Consider the following 24,919-nt stretch of genomic DNA (forward strand, 5'->3'; position numbering starts at 1 on the left):
TCAAAAAATAATAATGAACCAAAAACAATGTTGTTATGATTGATTGAACTATTCAAGGTTCCAGTTACCGAACATCAAATATTACATTTTGAAATTTTTTTGGGGAAAATGTTGCATATTTTGTTTCATATGCTACAAAAAAACGGTGTTTTCTTTGAAAAAGGGGCATAAAACATAAAACAATAAACTTTATGATAATGAATCGTTCTGAAGTTGATCTTTAGATATTTAAGTGCTGAAAGTAAAAAAAAAAAAAATTTATATATGACTTATTTTAACCCCTTACTGCTTAAAACCCTTTTGGGTCTCCAGGACCTTTAATGTGATTTATTTAAATAAATTGTCATTGTTAAAAAAATAATAATGAACCAAAAGCAATGTTGTTATGATTTATTGAACTATTCAAAGTTCCAGTTACCGAACATCAAATATCTTGAAATTTTTTTGGGGGGAAAATGTTGCAAAATTTGTGTCATATGCTACAAAAACTGTGTTTTCCTTGAAAAAGGGGCATAAAACATAAAATAATAAACTTTTTGATAATTAATCGTTCTGAAGTTGATCTTTAGATATTTAAGTGCTGAAAGTTAAAAATAAAAATAAATTATATATGACTTATTTTAACCCTTTATTGCCTAAAACCTTTTTGGGTCCCTGGGACCTTTAATGTGATTTCTTTAAATAAATAGTCATTGTTAAAAAAAATTAAAAAAAATGAACCAAAAAAACAATAAACTTTATGATAATGGATACGACTGAAGTTGATGTTTAGATATTTATCTGCTGAAAGTTAAAAAAAATAAAAAAATAAAATGACTTATTTCAACCCTTTATTGGCTGAGACCCTTTTGGGTCCCTGGGACCTTTAATGTGATTTCTTTAAATAAATTGTCATTGTTAAAAAAAAAAAAAAAAGAACCAAAAGCAATGTTGTTATGATTTATTGAACTATTCAAGGTTCCAGTTACCGAACATTTTTTTGGGGGAAAATGTTGCATATTTTGTGTCATATGCTACAAAAACGGTGTTTTCTTTGAAAAAGGGGCATAACACATAAAATAATAAACTTTATGATAATGAATCGTTCTGAAGTTGATCTTTAGATATTTAAGTGCTGAAAGTTAAAAAAAAAAAAAATTATATATGACTTATTTTAACCCTTTATTGCCTAAAACCCTTTTGGGTCCCTGGGACCTTTAATGTGATTTCTTAAATAAATAGTCATTGTTAAAAATAAAAAATAAAATGGACCAAAAGCAATGTTGTTATGATTTATTGAACTATTCAAAGTTCCAGTTACCGAACATCAAATATTACATCTTGAAATTTTTTGGGGGGAAAATGTTGCATATTTTGTGTCATGCTACAAAAAAACAGTGTTTTCTTTTAAAAAAGGGCATAAAACATAAAATAATAAACATTATGATAATGGATATGTCTGAAGTTGATCTTTAGATATTTAAATGCTGAAATAAATAAAAAATTAAAATAATAAATGACTTATTTTAACCCTTTATTGCCTGAGACCCTTTTGGGTCCCTGGGACCTTAATGTGATTTTTTTTAAAATAAATTGTCATTTTTCAAAAAATAATAATGAACCAGAAACAATGTAGTTATGATTTATTGAACTATTCAAGGTTCCAGTTACCGAACATCAAATATTACATCTTGAAACATTTTTGGGGAAAAATGTTGCATATTTTGTGTCATATGCTACAAACAAACTGTGTTTTCTTTGAAAAAAGGGCATAAAACATAAAATAATAAACTTTATGATAATGAATTGTTCTGAAGTTGATCTTTAGATATTTAAGTGCTGAAAGTTTAAAAAAAATAAAATAATATATGCCTTATTTTAACCCTTTATTGACTGAAACCCTTTTGGGTCCCTGGGACCTTTAATGTGATTAAAAAAAAAAAAAAAAATTGTCATTGTTCCAAAAAAAAAAAAAAGAACCAAAAGCCATGTTGTTATGATTGATGAACTATTCAAGGTTTCAGTTACCGAACATCAAATATTACATCTTGACATTTTTTTTGGGGAAAATGTTGCATATTTTGTGTCATGCTACAAAAAAACAGTGTTTTCTTTTAAAAAAGGGCATAAAACATAAAATAATAAACGTTATGATAATGGATATGTCTGAAGTTGATCTTTAGATATTTATTTGCTGAAAGTAAAAAAAAATTAAATTTTTTTTTAACTTATTTTAACCCTTTATTGCCTGAGACCCTTTTGGGTTCCTTTGTACCTTTAATGTGATTTCTTTAAATAAATTGTCATTGTTAAAAAAATAAAAATAATAATGAACCAAAAGCAATGTTGTTATGATTTATTGAACTATTCAAGGGTCCAGTTACTGAACATCAAATATTACATCTTGAAATTTTTGGGGGGGAAAATGTTGCATTTTTGTGTCATGTGCTACAAAAAATAATGTTTTCTTAGAAAAAAGGGCATAACACATAAAACAATAAACTTTATGATAATCAATCGTTCGGAAGTTGATCTTTAGATATTTAAGTGCTGAAAGTAAAAAAAATAAAAAATTAATATAAGACTTATTTTAACCCCTTATTGCTTAAAACCCTTTTTGGTCCCCGGGACCTTTAATGTGATTTCTTAAATAAATTGTCATTGTTAAAAAAAAAAGAAGAACCAAAAGCAATGTTGTTATGATTTATTGAACTATTCAAAGTTCCAGTTACCGAACATCAAATATTACATCTTGAAATTTTTTGGGGGGGAAAATGTTGCAAAAGTTGTGTCATATGCTACAAAAACTGTGTTTTCTTTGAAAAAGGGGCATAACACATAAAATAATAAACTTTATGATAATGAATCATTCTGAAGTTGATCTTTAGATATTAAAGTGCTGAAAGTAAAAAAAATAAAAAATTAATATATGACTTATTTTAACCCTTTATTGCTTAAAACCCTTTTGGGTCCCCAGGACCTTTAATGTGATTTCTTTAAATAAATTGTCATTGTTAAAAAAAAAAAGAAAAGAACCAAAAGCAATGTTGTTATGATTGATTGAACTATTCAAAGTTCCAGTTACAGAACATCAAATATTACATCTTGAAATTTTTTTGGGGGGAAAATGTTGCATATTTTGTGTCATATGCTACAAAAACTGTTTTCTTTGAAAAAGGGGCATAAAACATAAAATAATAAACTTTATGATAATGAATCGTTCTGAAGTTGATCTTTAGATATTTAAGTGCTGAAAGTTAAAAAAAATAATAAAATAAATTATATATAACTTATTTTAACCCTTTATTGCCTAAAACCCTTTTGGGACCCTGGGACCTTTAATGTGATTTCTTTAAATAAATAGTAATTGTTAAAAAAAATAAATAAAAAATGAACCAAAAGCAATGTTGTTATGATTTATTGAACTATTCAAGGTTCCAGTTACCGAACATCAAATATTGCATCTTGAAAATGTTTTGGGGAAAATGTTGCATATTTTGTGTCATGCTACACAAAAACTGTGTTTTCTTTGAAAAAAGGGCATAAAACATAAAACAATAAACTTTATGATAATGGTTACGACTGAAGTTGATCTTTAGATATTTAAGTGCTGAAAGTAAAAAAAATTAAAAATTAATATATGACTTATTTTAACCCTTTATTGCTTAAAACCCTTTTGGGTCTCCAGGACCTTTAATGTGATTTCTTAAATAACTTGTCATTGTTAAAAAAAAAAAAAATGAACCAAAAGCAATGTTGTTATGATTGATTGAACAATTCAAGGTTCCAGTTACAGAACATCAAATATTACATCTTGAAATTTTTTTTGGGGGAAAATATTGCATATTTGTGTCATATGCTACAAAAACTGTGTTTTCTTTAAAAAAGGGCATAAAACATAAAATAATAAACTTTATGATAATGAATCGTTCTGAAGTTGATCTTTAGATATTTAAGTGCTGAAAGTAAGAAAAATAAAAAATGAATATATGACTTATTTTAACCCCTTATTGCTTAAAACCCTTTTGGGTCTCCAGGACCTTTAATGTGATTTCTTTAAATAAATTGTCATTGTTAAAAAAAAAAAAAGAACCAAAAGCAATGTTGTTATGATTGATTGAACTATTCAAAGTTCCAGTTACAGAACATCAAATATTACATCTTGAAATTTTTTTGGGGGGAAAATATTGCATATTTTGTGTCATATGCTACAAAAACTGTGTTTTCTTTGAAAAAGGGGCATAAAACATAAAATAATAAACTTTATGATAATGAATCGTTCTGAAGTTGATCTTTAGATATTTAAGTGCTGAAAGTAAAAAAATAAATAAAAAAAAATTATATATGACTTATTTCAACCCTTTATTGCCTAAAACCCTTTTGGGTCCCTGGGACCTTTAATGTGATTTCTTTAAATAAATTGTCATTGTTAAAAAAAAAAAAAAAAAAGAACCAAAAGCAATGTTGTTATGATTTATTGAACTATTCAAGGTTCCAGTTACCGAACATCAAATATTACATCTTGAAATTTTTTTGGGGGGAAAATGTTGCATATTTTGTGTCATGCTACAAAAAAACAGTTTTCTTTTAAAAAAAGGGCATACAACATAAAATAATAAACATTAAGATAAAACATAAAATAAAAAACATTATGATAATGGATATGTCTGAAGTTGATCTTTAGATATTTAAATGCTGAAATAAATAAAAAATTAAAATAATAAATGACTTATTTTAACTCTTTATTGCCTGAGACCCTTTTGGGTCCCTGGGACCTTTAATGTGATTTTTTTTTAAATAAATTGTCATTTTTCAAAAAATAATAATGAACCAGAAACAATGTAGTTATGATTTATTGAACTATTCAAGGTTCCAGTTACCGAACATCAAATATTGCATCTTGAAAAATGTTTTGGGGAAAATGTTGCATATTTTGTGTCATGCTACAAAAAAACTGTGTTTTCTTTGAAAAAAGGGCATAAAACATAAAACAATAAACTTTATGATAATGAATTGTTCCGAAGTTGATCTTTAGATATTTAAGTGCTGAAAGTTTAAAAAAATAAAATAATATATGACTTATTTTAACCCTTTATTGACTGAGACCCTTTTGGGTCCCTGGGACCTTTAATGTGATTTTTTTTTTTAAATAAATTGTCATTGTTCCAAAAAAATTATAATGAACCAAAAGCAATGTTGTTATGATTGATGAACTATTCAAGGTTCCAGTTACTGAACATCAAATATGACATCTTGACATTTTTTTGGGGGAAAATGTTGCATATTTTGTGTCATATGCTACAAAAAAACAGTTTTCTTTTAAAAAAGGACATAAAACATAAAATAATAAACATTATGATAATGGATACGTCTGAAGTTGATCTTTAGATATTTATTTGCTGAAAGTTTAAAAAAATAAAAAAAATAAATTACCCTTTATTGCCTGAGACCCTTTTGGGTCCCTGGGACCTTTAAAGTGATTTTTTTGTTAATAAATTGTCATTGTTCAAAAAATGATAATGAACCAAGAGCAATGTTGTTATGATTTATTGAACTATTCAAGGTTTCAGTTACCGAACATCAAATATTGCATCTTGAAAATTTTTTGGGGGAAAATGTTGCATATTTTGTGTCATATGCTACAAAAAAACGGTGTTTTCTTTGAAAAAAGGGCATAAAACATAAAATAATAAACTTTATGATAATGGATACGTCTGAAGTTGATCTTTAGATATTTAAGTGCTGAAAGTTTAAAAAAATAAAATAATATATGACTTATTTTAACCCTTTATTGACCCTTTTGGGTCCCTGGGACTTTTAATGTGATTTTTAAAAAAAAATAAATTGTCATTGTTCCAAAAAAAAATAATGAACCAAAAGCAATGTTGTTATGATTTATGAACTATTCAAGGTTCCAGTTACCGAACATCAAATATTACATCTTGACATTTTTTTGGGGGGAAATGTTGCATATTTTGTGTCATGCTACAAAAAAACAGTGTTTTCTTTTAAAAAAGGGCATAAAACATAAAATAATAAACTTTATGATAATGGATACGTCTGAAGTTGATCTTTAGATATTTAAGTGCTGAAAGTTTAAAAAAATAAAATAATATATGACTTATTTTAACCCTTTATTGACCCTTTTGGGTCCCTGGGACTTTTAATGTGATTTTTAAAAAAAAATAAATTGTCATTGTTCCAAAAAAAAATAATGAACCAAAAGCAATGTTGTTATGATTTATGAACTATTCAAGGTTCCAGTTACCGAACATCAAATATTACATCTTGACATTTTTTTGGGGGAAAATGTTGCATATTTTGTGTCATGCTACAAAAAAACAGTGTTTTCTTTTAAAAAAGGGCATAAAACATAAAATAATAAACATTATGATAATGGATATGTCTGAAGATGATCTTTAGATATTTATTTGCTGAAAGTAAAACATTAAAAAAAAAAAATTACTTATTTTAACCTTTTATTGCCTGAGACCCTTTTGGGTCCCTGGGACCTTTAATGTGATTTTTTTGTTAATAAATTGTCATTGTTCAAAAAATAATAATGAACCAAAAGCAATGTTGTTATTATTGATTGAACTATGAAAATGAAGTTCTACAAAACGAGTGCAAGACAAGATCATCGGACGAGGACAACTTGCCTCTTTCTCGATAGCGAGATTATCCACTTGAGTCTTGGTGGCAGTTCTGATCCTTCGGAGTTCTTCCTGAATGGCAGCCAATCCTTTTTCCACCTTTGTGGTGACTCTCTGGTACTCTTCAGTCTCTTCCGTCGCCTCGGTGGTCCTAGCGACATGCCTGTTATTGAACATCAGTCCATGCAACACACAGCTGCCCTCATTTTCATCATTCCAAACATGATTTGAACAGTGGAACCTTGATTTACCAACCCAAACTGTTTGATTGACAACCTTTTAGATGGAATCAAATATGCCTCTGTGTACAAGCCACGCCTCTGTGTACGAACTATGTCTCTGCGTAAGAACCATGTCTATGTGATCGAACCATGTCTCTGACTAAGAACCATGTCTATGTGTAAGAACCATGTCTCTGTGTACAAACCATGTCTCTGTGTACAGACCATGTCTCTGTGACCGAACCATGTCTCTGAATAAGAACAATGTCTCTGTGTAAGAACCATGTCTCTCTGTACGAGCCATGCCTCTGTGTACGAACTATGTCTCTGTGTACGAACCATGTCTCTGTGTACAGACCATGTCTCTGTGATCGAACCATGTCTCTGAATAAGAACCATGTCTATGTGTAACAACCATGTCTCTGTGTAAGAACCACGTCTCTGTGTAAAAATCGTGTCTCTGTGTACGAGCTATGTCTCTGTGTATGAACCACGTCTCTGTGTACAAATCATGTCTCTGTGTTCGAACCATGTCTCTGAATAAGAACCATGTCTCTGTGCTCGAACTATATCAATCAATCAATGTTTATTTATATAGCCCAGACCTGGGCATTCTGCGGCCCGCGGGCCGCATCCGGCCCTTTGTACGTCCCTGTCCGGCCCGCGTGAGGCCAATTATAAATTACAAAATACATTTTAAAAAGTATCTATTTCGAGTGTGCAATACAACGGTGCTGCTTTTGTTTTGAAAAGCGTTATTTGTATTACTTCCGTGCGGACGTATGCTCGTGCGCGCAGCGGCAATCACAAATACAAAATACATTTAAAAAAAACATATTTGTCGTGCGTGCAATACAACTGTGCTGCTTTTATTTTGAAAAGTGTTATATGTGCGTATGTCCTGTGAGGGAAGGCGCACAGCGACAAGTGATGCCCGGTTATCCCCGAGACGCTAAAAAGAGAAAAGTTGATGACGAATGGCGTGTTTTAAAAAAGACATGGACTGCCAAGTGCTTATTTGTGGTACACACGTTGCTGTGTTTAAAGAATATAGTGTAACGACCTGCTGAAGTAGATGTTGTCTTCTTGAGTTGCGTAAATGAGAAGTGAGGAGACGTGCGTGTGGAAGGAACGAGATATGTTGAGCTGTGTTAGTATAGCTTGCTCAATAAAAGTTTCAAAAGAGCGTCAGACTTCGTGTGCACTTCTTCTGGACGCTACAATTGGTGTCAGAAGTAAAACTTTGCGCATACTGCACTGTTTGTGTGCTACATCATCGGGAGGTACGTGCCACGTGAGGAGCTCGCCGCAAAGAGAGAGAGACAGAGAGAGAGAGAGAGAGCGTTTACAGGTGCAGCCACGCTGCTTGCCACGGGGGGAATTCCGTCCTCAATGAAGACTCCCAGGTTTGATGGCAAGGCGAACTGGGAGGCATTTCATCCCACTTCTGACATCAATTGTAGCGTCCAGATGAAGTGCACACCAAGTCTGACGCTCTTTTTAAACTTTTATTGAGCAACCTATACTAACACAGCTCAACTTATCTTGTTCTTTCCAAAAGGAAAACCAATCCTCACTCCTCATTTCCGCAACAGCAACGCTTCTTCCTTCTTCGCCAATCACCTTACAGGCGTGCTACGTTCACAACAAAAAGGATGCAGGATGAAGTGACAGAAATTGAAATTTTTGTATTGTAATATACATCAGGAAGTGTTGTGTAAGAAAGTGTTAAAAATAAAACCATCAAAAGCCATCTGCTTTTGTATAAAGATAAGTTAGGTTAAATGAAAATATTATTATTATCTATCTTACGGTATATCAAAAATAATTTGAGCAAAATTTAATTGAAATATTGTCGGTGTGGCCCTCCAGCAGTGCTCGGGTTGCTCATGCGGCCCCCGGTAAAAATTAATTGCCCACCCCTGATATAGCCCTATCTCTGTACACAAGCCATGTCTCTGTATATGAGCCATGTCTCTGTGTACGAACCATGTCTCTGTGTACGGACCATGTCTCTGAATAAGAGCCATGTCTTTGTGTACGGACCATGTCTCTGTGTACAAATCATGTCTCTGTGTACGAACCATGTCTCTGAATAAGACCCATGTCTCTGTGTACGACCAGCGTCTGCCCACGAGCCATGTCTCTCTGTACGAACCGCGTCACTGCGTACGAGCTATGTCTCTGTGTACAAACAATGTGTCTGTGTAGAGCAATGTCTCTGAGTAAAAACCATATCTCTGTGTACAAACCATGTCTCTGTGTACGAACCACGTCTCTGTGTGCAGATCATGTCTCTGTGTTCGAACCATGTCTCTGAATAAGAACCATGCCTCTGTGCTCGAACTATATCTCTGTGCACGAGCCATGTCTCTGTGTACGGACCATGTCTCTGTGTACGAGCCATGTCTCTGTGTACGAGCCATGTCTCTGTGTACGAACCATGTCTCTGTGTACGGACCATGTCTCTGTGTACGGACCATGTCTCTGTGTACGAGCCATGTCTCTGTGTACGAACCATGTCTCTGTGTACGGACCATGTCTCTGTGTACGGACCACGTCTCTGTGTATGAACCACGTGTCTGTGTATGAACCACGTCTGTGTACAAATCATGTCTCTGTGTACGAACCATGTATCTGAATAAGAGCCATGTCTCTGTGTACGAATCGCGTCTCTGCGTACGAGCCATGTCTCTGTGTACAAACCATGTCTCTGTGTACACACCATGTCTCTGTGTACGAGCAAAGTCTCTGTTTACAAACAATGTCTCTGTGACCGAACCATGTGTCTGTGTACATATCATGTCTCTGTGACCGAACCATGTCTCTGTGTGTGAACCAACCATAATATTTGTGATTTCTGATCATTTGTGAGGGCACTCAAGGGACTTCTGTGTGTGTGCGCGTGTTGGCAGAGCAGCGCACACAGAGGACCGTTTAGCTTGTCGTTGTTTTGTCCTGTTAGTACAAAGAAAGTTGATCCATCACGTCCTTGTTATGTTTGTATGATACACAGTACTGTGTAGTACTTTATACTGTCTTAAAAGTGTACACAACTTCACTAAAATATGGATTTTGGTGAGGCCGGAACCCATTATACATATTTATTCAAATTTGGTTTACTATACAAACTTTTCCATTTATGAACTTCTGTTCAAGAACCAGTCAAGTTCTTAAATCGAGATTCCACTGAACTTTTACACATGACACTCCACATTGTTCGTAGACATCGTTATTGCTATCATTTCACCGTAGTCGGCATATCGTGACACTCGACTGTCAGACTGAGCGGGTGTGAGCTCACACCCGAAATAGCGTGACATGTGACCGCAAGCCTTGGGGGGGCCTCACCTCTGCCGGAACACCGGGATGGTATAGGCTGGGTCCGCCATAGCCTCTGTGGCCTGGGCCTGCACTTGGGTCCCCGACTTAGAACTTGATTTCCTGCAGGGGGGAAAAGGCCCGTCAATAAATCTACGGAGTGGATCTTCTGGTCGCATGGAAACACTGCCAAGTCCCCAATGGGGAAGATCTCCCTACCGGTGAACATTTTGTTCTTGGTGGTAAAACATTGCAACGTTATACTTATGGTAAGTCCACATGAAGAACGTGTTGGAGGGTTTGGTGAAGTTATGCCAGTGTTGGTGTTGACAAGTGGGTCATGTTCAGGGCGTGGCTTGCACACTGCGACACAAGACTGGGGCTAGGGGAAGGTTGTGGGTCTAGAAGGATGACCCTGTGATAAAAACCTTTGGCAATTCCTCAGAACTTTTTTTAGGGATGGGTACCGAATCAGAATTTTTTTTTTGCCACCGGCAGAATCCATGCTTTTGTACCGAGGTTGCACTAATGTCACGCCCGGGTGTCAACTCTCGGCACGTGGTGATCATTCCTACCTTTAGCTAATGTTGCAATTTTCAATTAATACAAGGAAATTGATTAAAAAAACACTCCAACGTGAAGCTCTACTTTTCCAAAAACGCGCTAGCGGGATGCTAATATACAAAACCCAAAACCAGTGAAGTTGGCACGTTGTGTAAATGGTAAATAAAAAGAGAATACCATGATTTGTAAATCCTTTTCAACTTATATTCAATTGAATAGACTGCAAAGACAAGATATTTCATGTTCACACTGAGAAACTAATTTTTTTGGGGGTAAAATAATCATTAACTTAGAATTTAATGGCAGCGACACGTTGCCAAAAAGTTGTCACAGGGACATGTTCACCACTGTGTTACATGGCCTTTCCTTTTAACAACACTCAGTAAAGGTTTGGGAACTGAGGAGACACATTTTTGAAGCTTCTCGGGTGGAATTCTTTCCCATTCTTGCTTGATGTACAGCTTAAGTTGTTCAACAGTCCGGGGGTCTCCCTTGTGCTATTTTAGGCTTCATAATGCGCCACACATTTTCAATGGGAGACAGGTCTGGACTACAGGCAGGCCAGTCTAGTACCTGCACTCTTTTACTATGAAGCCACGTTGATGTAACACGTGGCTTGGCATTGTCTTGCTGAAATAAGCAGGGGCGTCAATGATAACGTTGCTCGGATGGCAACATATGTTGCTCCAAAAGCTGTATGTACCTTTCAGCATTAATGGTGCCTTCACAGATGTGTAAGTTACCCATGTCTTGGGCACTAATACACCCCCATACCATCACACATGCTGCCTTTTACACTTTGCGCCTAGAACAATCCGGATGGTTCTTTTCCTCTTTGTTCCGGAGGACACGACATCCACAGTTTCCAAAAACAATTTGAAACGTGGACTCGTCAGACCACAGAACACAAAATCTTAGATGAGCTCGGGCCCAGCGGGTGTTGCTGATCAATGGCTTTCGCTTTGCAGAGTAGAGTTTTAACTTGCACTTACAGATGTAGCGACCAACTGTAGTTACTGACGGTGTTTTTCTGAAGTGTTCCTGAGCCCATGTGGTGATAACCTTTACACACTGATGTCGCTTTTTGATACAGACCCGCCTGAGGGATCACAGGTCCGTAATATCATCGCTTGAGTGCAGTGATTTCTCCAGATTCTCTGAACCTTTTGATGATATTACGGAGCGTAGATGGTGAAATCCCTAAATTCCTTGCAATAGCTGGTTGAGAAATGTTGTTCTTAAACAATTTGCTCACACATTTGTTGACAAAGTGGTGACCCTCGCCCCCGTCCTTGTTTGTGAATGACTGAGCATTTCATGGAAGCTACTTTTATACCCAATCATGGCACCCACCTGTTCCCAATTAGCCTGTTCACCTGTGGGATGTTCCAAATAAGTCTTTGATGAGCATTCCTCAACTTTATCAGTCTTTTTTTGCCAGCTTTTTTGAAACACGTCGCAGGCATCAACTTCCAAATGAGCTAATATTTGCAACGTTTTCCAGTGTGAACGTTAAGTATCTTGTCTTTGCAGTCTATTCAATTGAATATAAGTTGAAAAGGATTTGCAAAACATTGTATTCTCTTTTTATTTATCCTTTACACAACGTGGTTTTGGGTTTTGTAGTTGAGTAGCCCCGACGTACACAAAGTATCAAACGTGGCTGCACAGCCCAAGTGCAGTGTTGGCAGAAGCTGCGGAGCGTTAGTGGCTGTGAGAAGACCGGAGAAGCCTCGCCTGTGCCTCTGGCGACAACCGCTGCGACCCACAAACCGCCGCCGTCAGCCATGTCGCAACAACGGGCTCTCCAAGTCTTTCAAGGTGATCCTTCCCAGGCCGGACCATAGCGCCTTCTGAGCTCGAGTCAAGCTGAAGCAGCGACTTTGTGCGCAAAGCGGTCCAACGGAAAGTTCTTTGGCAGTACAGTACCTCAGGATACCAGCACCCCCCGGCCCACCAGTTTATAAGGACTCAAGCAATCTAATATGCAGTGTTTTTCAACCTTTTTTGGCATGTAAAAGGTATGTAACGCTTAAACCAAAAAGGCGCTGAAGCATAGGGATGGCTATGCAAAACAAAAGTAAAACTGAACTGGCTACAAACTAAACAAAAACAGAATGCTGGACGACAGCAAAAACTTACAGCGTGTGGAGCGGAGACGGCGTCCACAAAGTACATCCGTACATGACAATGTGACCTCGGACTATGTCAAGGTAACGTGCGGAGTTCCCCAGGGTTCGGTTCTTGGCCCTGCACTCTTTAGTATTTACATGCTGCCGCTGGGTGACATCATACGCAAGTACGGTGTTAGCTTTCACTGTTATGCTGATGACACTCAACTCTACATGCCCCTAAAGCTGACCAACACGCCGGATTGTAGTCAGCTGGAGGCGTGTCTTAATGAAATTAAACAATGGATGTCCGCTAACTTTTTGCAACTCAACGCTAAGAAAACGGAAATGCTGATTATCGGTCCTGCTAGACACCGACATCTATTTAATAATACCACCTTAACATTTGACAACCAAACAATTAAACAAGGAGACTCGGTAAAGAATCTGGGTATTATCTTCCACCCAACTCTCTCGTTTGAGTCACACATTAAGAGTGTTACTAAAACGGCCTTCTTTCATCTCCGTAATATCGCTAAAATTCGTTCCATCTTGTCCACTAGCGACGCTGAGATCATTATTCATGCGTTCGTTACATCTCGTCTCGATTACTGTAACGTTTTATTTTCGGGCCTCCCTATGTATAGCATTAAAAGATTACAGTTGGTACAAAATGCGGCTGCAAGGCTTTTGACAAAAACAAGAAAGTTTGATCATATTACGCCTATACTGGCTCACCTGCACTGGCTTCCTGTGCACTTAAGATGCGACTTTAAGGTTTTACTACTTACGTATAAAATACTACACGGTTTAGCTCCAGCCTATCTCGCCGATTGTATTGTACCATATGTCCCGACAAGAAATCTGCGTTCAAAGAACTCCGGCTTATTAGTGATTCCCAGAGCCCAAAAAAAAGTCTGCGGGCTATAGAGCGTTTTCTATTCGGGCTCCAGTACTCTGGAATGCCCTCCCGGTAAAAGTTAGAGATGCTACCTCAGTAGAAGCATTTAAGTCCCATCTTAAAACTCATTTGTATAATCTAGCCTTTAAATAGACCCCCCCTTTTTAGACCAGTTGATCTGCCGTTTCTTTTCTTCTCTCCTCTTCTCCCCTGTCCCTTGCGAGGGGGAGTTGCATAGGTCCGGTGGCCATGGATGAAGTGCTGGCTGTCCAGAGTCGGGACCCCGGGTGGACCACTAGCCTGTGCATCGGTTGGGGACATCTCTGCGCTGCTGACCCGTCTCCGCTCGGGATGGTTTCCTGTTGGCCCCGCTGTGGACTGGACTCCCGCTGATGTGTTGGATCCACTGTGGACTGGACTTTCACAATGTTATGTCAGACCCACTCGACATCCGTTGCTTTCGGTCTCCCCTAGAGGGGGGGGGGGGGGTTACCCACATATGCGGTCCTCTCCAAGGTTTCTCATAGTCATTCACATTGACGTCCCACTGGGGTGAGTTTTTCCTTGCCCGTATGTGGGCTCTGTACCGAGGATGTCGTTGTGGCTTGTACAGCCCTTTGAGACACTTGTGATTTAGGGCTATATAAATAAACATTGATTGATTGATTGATTGATTGACATGACAATCAACAATGTCCCCACAAAGAAGGATAGCGTACGCACAACCTAAATAGTCTCGATTGCGAAAACAAAGCAGATGCGGGCAATAGAACTCATAGGAAGGCGCGAAGCTGCTACATGAGAACACCAACAAAACAGGAAGGGTCACCAAAATAACAGCGCAAGACAGAAACTAAAGCACTACACACAGGAAAAAACAACAAACTCAAAATAAGGCATGACAACCTGGTGGAGTTTCATTTTTTAACCTTTTCTGCTGGTGGTGTGCCTCCGTATTTTGTTTATGAAAAAAATGTGCCTTGGCTCAAAAAAAGGTTGAAAAACACTGCTTTAGATTACCAGCGAAAATTGAGGTTTACGGGCCTCCCCACCGCTAGTTGGCTTCCTGAGTTTATGGGATCTGAAAAAACACTGGTGTGTCCACTTTAAGGACAAAGAGGGACCGAAGGACGCCAAGGAGTGACACCATCACCGACTCAACTCAGTCGGCGATGGGTCACGTGTAGGACGGCCAGCGAGCTGTCAGCCAGGACGTGGACACGAGCCCTCAGCGGCAAACACACACAAGCCAGAGGCCGGCGGACGTCACCTTCGTACCTTTGTGTCTGCTGCCCCACCACACGCTTAGTGCTGTACTGATAAGCTAAATCACTTTTGACCTGGCTGCCGTGCTTCCTCCTGTACCAGGGAATGACTTTGGAAGCCATGACTGGAACACTTCAAGGAGACCTTTGCCACACGGACCAATGGGGGGGGGGGGGAAGGGAGGGGTGTTAGACCACATACGTGCATCAACAGTAGACTTCCTGTTAGCGCCGTTAGAGGCTCTGTCAGAATAATTGTATCCGAGTTATCACAAAACTTTGTGTTTCAATGAGTTCCCGGCGAGCAGACAAAAGCTGTCTTTGATCTTACCAATAAAAAGGCTTGTAAAAACTCCACTGTGTAGGACGGGAAGCGACATGAAGGTGTCGGTTTCTTTGATGTATTGTAATCCACAAGAAGATTTTGTCTTGACCCGAGATCTACAAAGCGGAGAGGAAGCAGGACCTGACCCCCCTCCAGGCACCTTTTCTTTGAACTGTTTTGTAACCAAAGGCGACGGCTGTTTACGACCCCCCCTTCCTTTAGAAACAGCTGTTGCCATGTAATCAGGGAAAGTCCAAATACAACCTTTCGTCAGAGCGTGGTGGGACACTGTACAAAGAGTACAGCCCAGAAGTTTCTCCTCATGAGCTAAATTGAACTCTGTCTCTGTTTAACTCCTTGCTTCTTGTCTGTTTAATAGATGTCATTTGTTTTTTAACCTGATAAGCTCAATAGGACTTTTCCCACCATAGGACCTTTACCATTTACTCACTTTATTCGTCGCCATTGAGGCGAGGATTAGTGATTTAGAAGTAGCTAAAACACTGCCGATTGCGGATGGATGTTCGCTAGCCATGTCTTAAAGCACCTCCTTCTGAGGGTGTTTCATTGTTATAACTAGAGATGTCCGATAATATCGGCCTGCCGATAATATCGGCCTGCCGATAATATCGGCCGATAAATGCTTTAAAATGTGATATCGGAAATTATCGGTATCGGTTTCAAAAAGTAAAATTTATGCCTTTTTAAAACGCCGCTGTGTACACGGATGTAGGAAGAAGTACAGAGCGCCAATAAACCTTAAAGGCACTGCCTTTGCGAGCCACCTTGAAATTCAACTTTTACTTTGAAAATAATTTTTTACCTTGAAAAAAATGTTTCACCTTGAAAATAATTGTTTAAGCTTGAAAATCAACTTTTACTTAGAATTTTTTTTTTTACCTTGAAAAAAATTTTTCACCTTGAAAAAAATTTTCACGTTGAAAATCATTTTTACCTTGAAAATCAACGTTTATTTTGCAAAATAATTTTTTGCCTTGAAAAAAAATTTTCACCTTGAAAATTATTTTTCACCTTGAAAATAATGTTTTACCTTGAAAATCAACTTTTACTTTGAAAATAATTTTTTACCTTGAAAGATTTTTCACCTTGAAAATTTTTTTTCACCTTGAAAATAATTTTTTACCTTGAAAATCAACTTTTACTTTGAAAATAATTTTTTACCTTGAAAAAAAATTTTCACCTTAAAAATCATTTTTTACCTTGAAAATCAACTTTTACTCTGAAAATCATTTTTTACCTTGAAATTTTTTTTTCACCTTGAAAATCATTTTTTCACCTTGAAAAATTGTTTTTCACCTTGAATATTATTTTTACAATGAAAATCACATTTTACTTTGAAAATATTTTTTTACCTTGAAAAAAATGTTTCACCTTGAAAATCATTTTTACCTTGAAAAAAATGTTTCACCTTGAAAATCATTTTTACCTTGAAAATCAACGTTTACTTTAAAAATCATTTTTTACCTTGAAAAAAATTTTTCACCTTGAAAATCATTTTTTACCTTGAAAATCAACTTTCATTTTGCAAAATCATTTTTTACCTTGAAAAAAAATGTTCACCTTCAAAATCATTTTTCACCTTGAAAATAATGTTTTACCTTGAAAATCAACTTTTACTTTGAAAATAATTTTTTACCTTGAAAAAATTTTTTCACCTTGAAAACATTTTTTCACCTTGAAAAATTGTTTTTCACCTTGAATATTATTTTTACCATGAAAATCACATTTTACTTTGAAAATATTTTTTTACCTTGAAAAAAATGTTTCACCTTGAAAATCAGTTTTTACCTTGAAAATTGTTTTACCTTGAAAATCAACTTTTACTTTGAAAATAATTTACCTCGAACAAAAATGTCACCTCAAAAATAATTTTTTACCTTGAAAATCAACTTTTACTTTGAAAATCATTTTTTACCTTGAAAAAATTTTTTCACCTTGAAAATCAACTTTTACTTTGAAAATCATTTTTTACCTTGAAACATTTTTTTCACCTTGAAAATTTTTTTTCACCTTGAATAATTTTTTACCTTGAAAATCAACTTTTACTTTGAAAATCATTTTTTACCTTGAAAAAAAACTCACCTTGAAAATCATTTTTTACCTTTAAAATCAACTTTTACTTTCAAAATCATTTTTTACCTTGAATATTATTTTTTACCATGAAAATCACATTTTACTTTGAAAATATTTTTTTACCTTGAAAAAATGTTTTCACCTTGAAAATCATTTTTACCTTGAAAATCTACTTTTACTTCAGAAAATAATTTTTGACCTTGAAAAAAAATTTTCAACTTGAAAATAATTTTTCACCTTGAAAATCAACTTTTACTTTGAAAATAATTTTTTACCTTGAAAATTTTTTTCACCTTGAAAATAATTTTTTACCTTGAAAATCAACATTAATTTGAAAATCTTTTTTTAACCTTGAAAATAATTTTTCACCTTGAAAAATTTTTTTCACCTTGAAAATCGTTTTTACCTAGAAAATCAACTTTTACTTTGAAAATAATTTTTTACCTTCAAAATAATTTTTCACCTTCAAAATCATTTTTCACTTTGAAAATCAACTTTTATTTTGCAAAATCATTTTTTACCTTGAAAATCAACTTTTATTTTGCAAAATCATTTTTTACCTTGAAAAAAATTTTTCACCTTGAAAATAATTTTTTACCTGGAAAATCCACTTTTACTTTGAAAATAATTTTTTACCTTGAAAATTTTTTTTTACCTTGAATTTTTTTTTTACCTTGAAAATAATTTTTTACCTTGAAAATCAACTTTTACTTTGAAAATCATTTTTTACCTTGAAAAAAATGTTTCACCTTGGAATTCATTTTTTACCTTGAAAATCAACTTTTACTTTCAAAATCATTTTTTACCATGAAAAAAATGTTTCACCTTGAAATTTTTTTTTTCACCTTGAATATTATTTTTTACCATAAAAATCACATTTTACTTTGAAAATCATTTTTTACCTTGAAAAAATGTTTTCACCTTGAAAATCAACTTTTACTTTGAAAGTAATTTTTTACCTTGAAAATCAACTTTTATTTTGAAAATCTTTTTTTACCTTGAAAATAATTGTTTACCTTGAAAATCTTTTTTTACCTTGAAAATCAACTTTTACTTTGAAAATAAGTTTTTACCTTGAAAATCAACTTTTACTTTGAAAATCATTTTTTACCTTGAAAAAAAAAGTTCACTTTGAAAACATTTTTTCAACTTGAAAATTATTTTTTACCATGAAAATCAAATTTTACTTTGAAAAATATTTTTTACCTTAAACAATTTTTCACCTTGAAAATCATTTTTTACCTTGAAAATCAACTTTTACTTTGAAAATCTTTTTTTACCTTGAAAATCTTTTTTTGGCCCAATTACATAATATCTACGGCTTTTCATACACACAAGTGAATGCAAGGCATACATGGTCAACAGCCATACAAGTCACACTGAGGGTAGACCTTGAAAAAATGTTTTCACCTTGAAAATCAACTTTTACTTTGAAAATAATTTTTTACCTTGAAAATCAACTTTTATTTTGAAAATCTTTTTTTACCTTGAAAATAATTTTTTACCTTGAAAATCATTTTTTACCTTGAAAATCAACTTTTACTTTGAAAATAAGTTTTTACCTTGAAAATCAACTTTTACTTTGAAAATCATTTTTTACCTTGAAAAAAAATGTTCACTTTGAAAACATTTTTTCAACTTGAAAATTATTTTTTACCATGAAAATCAAATTTTACTTTGAAAATTATTTTTTATCTTAAACAATTTTTCACCTTGAAAATCATTTTTTACATTGAAAATCAACTTTTACTTTGAAAATCTTTTTTTACCTTGAAAATCTTTTTTTGGCCCAATCACATAATATCTACAGCTTTTCACACACCCAAGTGAATGCGAGGCATACATGGTCAACAGCCATACAGGTCACACTGAGGGTGACCGTATAAACAACTTTAACACTGTTACAAATATGCGCCACACTATGAACCGACACCAAACAAGAATGCCAAACACATTTCAGGAGAACATCCGCACCGTAACACAACATAAAAAATACCTAGAACCCCTTGCAGCACTAACTCTTCCGGGACGCTAAAATAAACCCCCCCCCCAACCCCGCCCACCTCAACCTCCTCATGCTCTCTCAGGGAGAGCATGTCCCAAATTCCAAGCTGCTGTTTTGAGGCATGTTAAAAAGAATAATGCACTTTGTGACTTCAATAATAAATATGGCAGTGCCATGTTGGCACTTTTTTCCATAACTTGAGTTGATTTATTTTGGAAAACCTTGTTACATTGTTTAATGCATCCAGCGGGGCATCACAACAAAATTAGGCATAATAATGTGTTCATTCCACGACTGTATATATCGGTATCGGTTGATATCGGAATCAATTAAGAGTTGGACAATATCGGAGTATCTGCAAAAAAGCCATTATCGGACATCTCTAGTTATAACGTCACCTTTATCGTTAGTTTTTAGGCCAAAATGCGTCCGTTCTCTCTTTTCTGTCTACACCCCGTGTCTGCTTGTAAGTACTCAGTGTGTGCGCGCTGCCGAACATGCTCCTCTGCTCGTAAAATTAGCAATTAAAAAAATGTTTTTAAAAAACTTTAAAAAATACTTTTCAAACAGAGTATAGTACTGTTTTTGATTCATTAGAACCGCCATTCTATACTAGTACCGGTACAACCCTAGAGTGGATGCAATATTGCTTTTTTCCTATACAACAATTCGGGAGGAGAGTGCTTGAAACGTTTGACCTCACAACCTTGCAATGCCGGGCTATGAATAGCTCGCGGTCGTCCGAGATGAGGAAAAAGTGGAGGTTAAAAATGAGTCGTCATGTTCTTGATTTAAAGACATGAATCCTTTTTTTTTTTTTTTTTACCATGTATTCAACGTCTCACATTCAAGCGTAACATCTTTTTAAAGTGTAAGAGGTTTGGGTACAAGTCCACCGGTTCTTGTCGAGTTGAGACCGAGTCAGGCTAATCGACACAGGAAACAAGTCAAACCTCGGCGGGACCACACCCCCACTCAGCTGCTACCACCACAACCCGCCTGTGGAAGGTTCTAAGCGTCCGTCAGGTAAATAGTGAGAAAAGACAACTTACCCCGAGAGATTAAAAGAGTGCAAAGTGGTGGCAGGGCAGGCGGACGTCGCTTGGGAAGCACTTGCTGATGGTAAGAAGAATATTAGCCCCTCACCGGGGGGGGGGGGGGGAATGCCGCTCAGCCTACCACCCCATGTATGGATGCACCACGACTATATTTAGCATTTACCTACAAATTCTGCTCTCATTCAGTTAGGACAAACTTCCTCAATAAACACAACATCCAGCGACCTCATCACCATGTTTATTACCAGCTATTATCTTTAAATCAGCATTTTTTTTAGGGTGACCATTCCAATAGTAGTTATCATCCTGATATCAAACTGGTGCAGGTAATCCTTTCAAAATAGGTATGTCACACAATATGTCGTTATTATTATTTATTGACTTACTTACTTACTTCTTGACTGTACTTAAATGTAGAATATATGTCAATAATGCTGTATAATAGACTGTATTTATAATATTCACAAGTGAGTAGTGCTGTATAATATACTGTATTTGTGTTATTCACATGTGAATAATGCCGTATAATAGACTGTATATGTGTTATTCACATGTGAATAATGCGGTATAATAGACAGTATTTATGTTATTCACATGTTAATAATGCTGTATAATAGACTGTATTTATATTATTCACATGTGAATAATGCTGTATAATAGACTGTATTTATATTATTCACATGTGAATAATGCTGTATAATAGACTGTATCGATGTTATACACGTGAATAATACTGCATAATAGACTGCATTTAGATAGTACTTTATTGATTCCTTCAGGAGAGTTCCCTCAGGAAAATTAAAATTTTATTCACATGTGAATAATGCTGTATAATAGACTGTATTTATATTTTCACATGTGAATAATGCTGTATAATAGACTGTATTTATGTTATTCACGTGTGAATAATGCTGTATAATAGACTGTATTCATGTTATTCTCATGTGAATAATGCTGTATAATAGACTGCATTTATGTTATTCACATGTGAATAATGCTGTATAATAGACTGTATTTACATTTTCACATGTGAATAATGCTGTACAATAGACCGCATTTATGTTATTAACATGTGAATAATGCTGTATAATAGACTGTATCTATGTTATACACATGTGAATAATACTGCATAATAGACTGCATTTATATTATTCACATGTGAATAATACTGTATAATAGACTGTATCGATGTTATACACATGTGAATAATACTGCATGTTGCGGCGATCTGCCTGGAGGTGCGGCTGAAGGTGTGTGTGTGACAGCGGCTGTGCTGCTGCATGCGTGTCACAGCAGAAGCGCTGCATGCGCGTCACAGCAGAAGCGCTGCTCCGCGGCGCGCCTCACCAGGTGCGCTCTCCAGCAGGTGAGCGCAATCAGACTGATGAGCAGCGCAGACAGGACAAAGCAAACAAATGCACCCGTTTCATTCAGTGTGCAGGACGGAGCTGAGAGCAGCAGAGACAGAGACGATCACTAAAACCACGAAAGCACTTCACAAACGCATGGGAAAAAGGACTCAAACCAAACGGACTACCGGTGAGCTCACCTCTTTCCACTGGACTGTTTAATCATGATCCGACTGTTGAAGTTTATGCGCTGTGATTGATGGCAGAGCTCAACTTCAGAAGAATGTTTATTTAGATAATTGAACTGTTAAATAAGGTACAATTGGTGCTTATTTTGTTTCTTTTCTTTATCTTATTCACCACAAATATTTGTTTTACTTGTAGAGACAAGAAATGGGCAATTAGGGCGCTTAAAGCCTTGTAAATGTAATTTGAAGTATATTAATATAGAGAGTGGATTTTGCTTTATTAAAAGGCAAAGTAAAACATTTAATTCATGTATAAAAATAGTATTTCTGTTAAAAGTGTTTATGTTAAAAACTACAGTAATATTGGTTTAAAATGCTTGATTTCATATGAATTAATAGAGAAGTGTCAAGTTAAACTTGTTGTAGAAATTCATGTCTAAAGTCTGTATAAAATAATTTAGGCTAAAACTTAAGGTAAAACACGTTGCTTTAAAAGTAGATGGTTCTAACATGTGAACTATATTTCTGTTTATTTAATGCCTAATTTACCTTATTAATCTAAGTTAAGTGAAATGCTGGTTAATGTGTATTAATTAATGTTAAAAATGTACTTACCTTTATAAAATACCTGAGTTAATGTACTTACTTTGTTTGTTGCAAAATGCTGTATTTTATTTAAAAGCTTTTATTCTTGTGTGTTTAAAGGTTTTTCACCTTCCAAGATTCCAGTTAATAAACTGAAATACGAGTGAAATCCTGAGCCTCATCGAGTCCTTCCTTTTCAAGTGTGGGAAGCCATGTCGTTATAAATACACCTGACACTGCATAATAGACTGCATTTATATTATTCACATGTGAATAATGCTGTATAATAGACTGCATTTATGTTATTCACATGTGAATAATGCTGTATAATAGACTGCATTTATGTTATTCACATGTGAATAATGCTGTATAATAGACTGTATTTATATTATTCACATGTGAATAATACTGTATAATAGACTGTATCGATGTTATACACATGTGAATAATACTGCATAATAGACTGCATTTATGTTATTCACATGTGAATAATGCTGTATAATAGACTGTATTTATATTTTCACATGTGAATAATGCTGTATAATAGACTGTATTTTTGTTATTAACATGTGAATAATGCGGTATAATAGACTGTATTTATGTTATTCACGTGTGAATAATGCTGTATAATAGACTGTATTCATGTTATTCTCATGTGAATAATGCTGTATAATAGACTGCATTTATGTTATTCACATGTGAATAATGCTGTATAATAGACTGTATTTGTTATTCACATGTGAATAATGCGATATAATAGACTGTATTTATGTTATTCACGTGTGAATAATGCTGTCAAATAGACTGTATTTATGTTATTCACATGTGAATAATGCTGTATAATAGACCACATTTATGTTAGTCACATGTGAATAATGCTGTATAATAGACCGTATTTATGTTATTCACATGTGAATAATGCTGTACAATAGACCGCATTTATGTTATTCACATGTGAATAATGCTGTACAATAGACCGCATTTATGTTATTCACATGTGAATAATGCTGTATAATAGACCGTATTTATGTTATTCACATGCGAATAATGCTGTAGAATAGACCGCATTTATGTTATTCACATGTGAATAATGCTGTATAATAGACCGCATTTATGTTATTCACATGTGAATAATGCTGTATAATAGACCGTATTTATGTTATTCACATGTGAATAATGCTGTATAATGGACCGTATTTATGTTATTCACAAGTGAATAATGCTGTATAATGGACCGTATTTATGTTATTCACATGTGAATAATGCTGTATAATGGACCGTATTTATGTTATTCACATGTGAATAATGCTGTATAATGGACCGTATTTATGTTATTCACAAGTGAATAATGCTGTATAATGGACCGTATTTATGTTATTCACATGTGAATAATGCTGTATAGTAGACTGTATTTATATTATTCACATGTGAATAATGCTGTATAATAGACCGCATTTATGTTATTCACATGTGAATAATGCTGTATAATAGACCGTATTTATGTTATTCACATGTGAATAATGCTGTATAATAGACTGTATTTATGTTATTCACATGTGAATAATGCTGTATAATAGACTGTATTTATATTATTCACATGTGAATAATGCTGTATAATAGACCGCATTTATGTTATTCACATGTGAATAATGCTGTATAATAGACCGTATTTATGTTATTCACATGTGAATAATGCTGTATAATAGACTGTATTCATGTTATTCACATGTGAATAATGCTGTATAATGGACCGTATTTATGTTATTCACATGTGAATAATGCTGTATAATAGACTGCATTTATGTTATTCACATGTGAATAATGCTGTATAATAGACCGTATTTATGTTATTCACATGTGAATAATGCTGTACAATAGACCGCATTTATGTTATTCACATGTGAATAATGCTGTATAATAGACCGCATTTATGTTATTCACATGTGAATAATGCTGTATAATAGACCGTATTTATGTTATTCACATGTGAATAATGCTGTATAATGGACCGTATTTATGTTATTCACAAGTGAATAATGCTGTATAATAGACCGTATTTATGTTATTCACATGTGAATAATGCTGTATAATGGACCGTATTTATGTTATTCACAAGTGAATAATGCTGTACAATAGACTGTATTTATGTTATTCACATGTGAATAATGCTGTATAATGGACCGTATTTGTTATTCACAAGTGAATAATGCTGTATAATGGACCGTATTTATGTTATTCACATGTGAATAATGCTGTATAATGGACCGTATTTATGTTATTCACAAGTGAATAATGCTGTA

General features: G+C 34.8%; 1 protein-coding gene across 4 annotated transcripts in view; it reads right to left on the minus strand.

Moving 5' to 3' along the window:
* The window catches only part of LOC133633727 (myomesin-2-like), a 127,032-nt gene that overhangs the window by 47,918 nt on the left and 54,195 nt on the right, over positions 1 to 24,919 (minus strand). For 3 of the 4 annotated variants that reach the window (XM_062026384.1, XM_062026383.1, XM_062026381.1), the window contains exons 2-3: positions 10,205 to 10,297; positions 6,639 to 6,783 (exon numbers count right to left, since the gene is read on the minus strand). In XM_062026384.1, the coding sequence (XP_061882368.1) occupies positions 6,639 to 6,783; positions 10,205 to 10,245 (186 nt within the window). In that variant the 5' untranslated portion in view covers positions 10,246 to 10,297. Of the gene's footprint in view, positions 1 to 6,638; positions 6,784 to 10,204; positions 10,298 to 20,491; positions 20,523 to 24,919 lie in introns of those variants that run through there. The other variant, XM_062026382.1, reaches the window with a different exon arrangement.

Source organism: Entelurus aequoreus, linkage group LG18 (genome assembly GCF_033978785.1).
Source record: "Entelurus aequoreus isolate RoL-2023_Sb linkage group LG18, RoL_Eaeq_v1.1, whole genome shotgun sequence".
Classification (NCBI taxonomy): Eukaryota; Metazoa; Chordata; class Actinopteri; order Syngnathiformes; family Syngnathidae; genus Entelurus; species Entelurus aequoreus.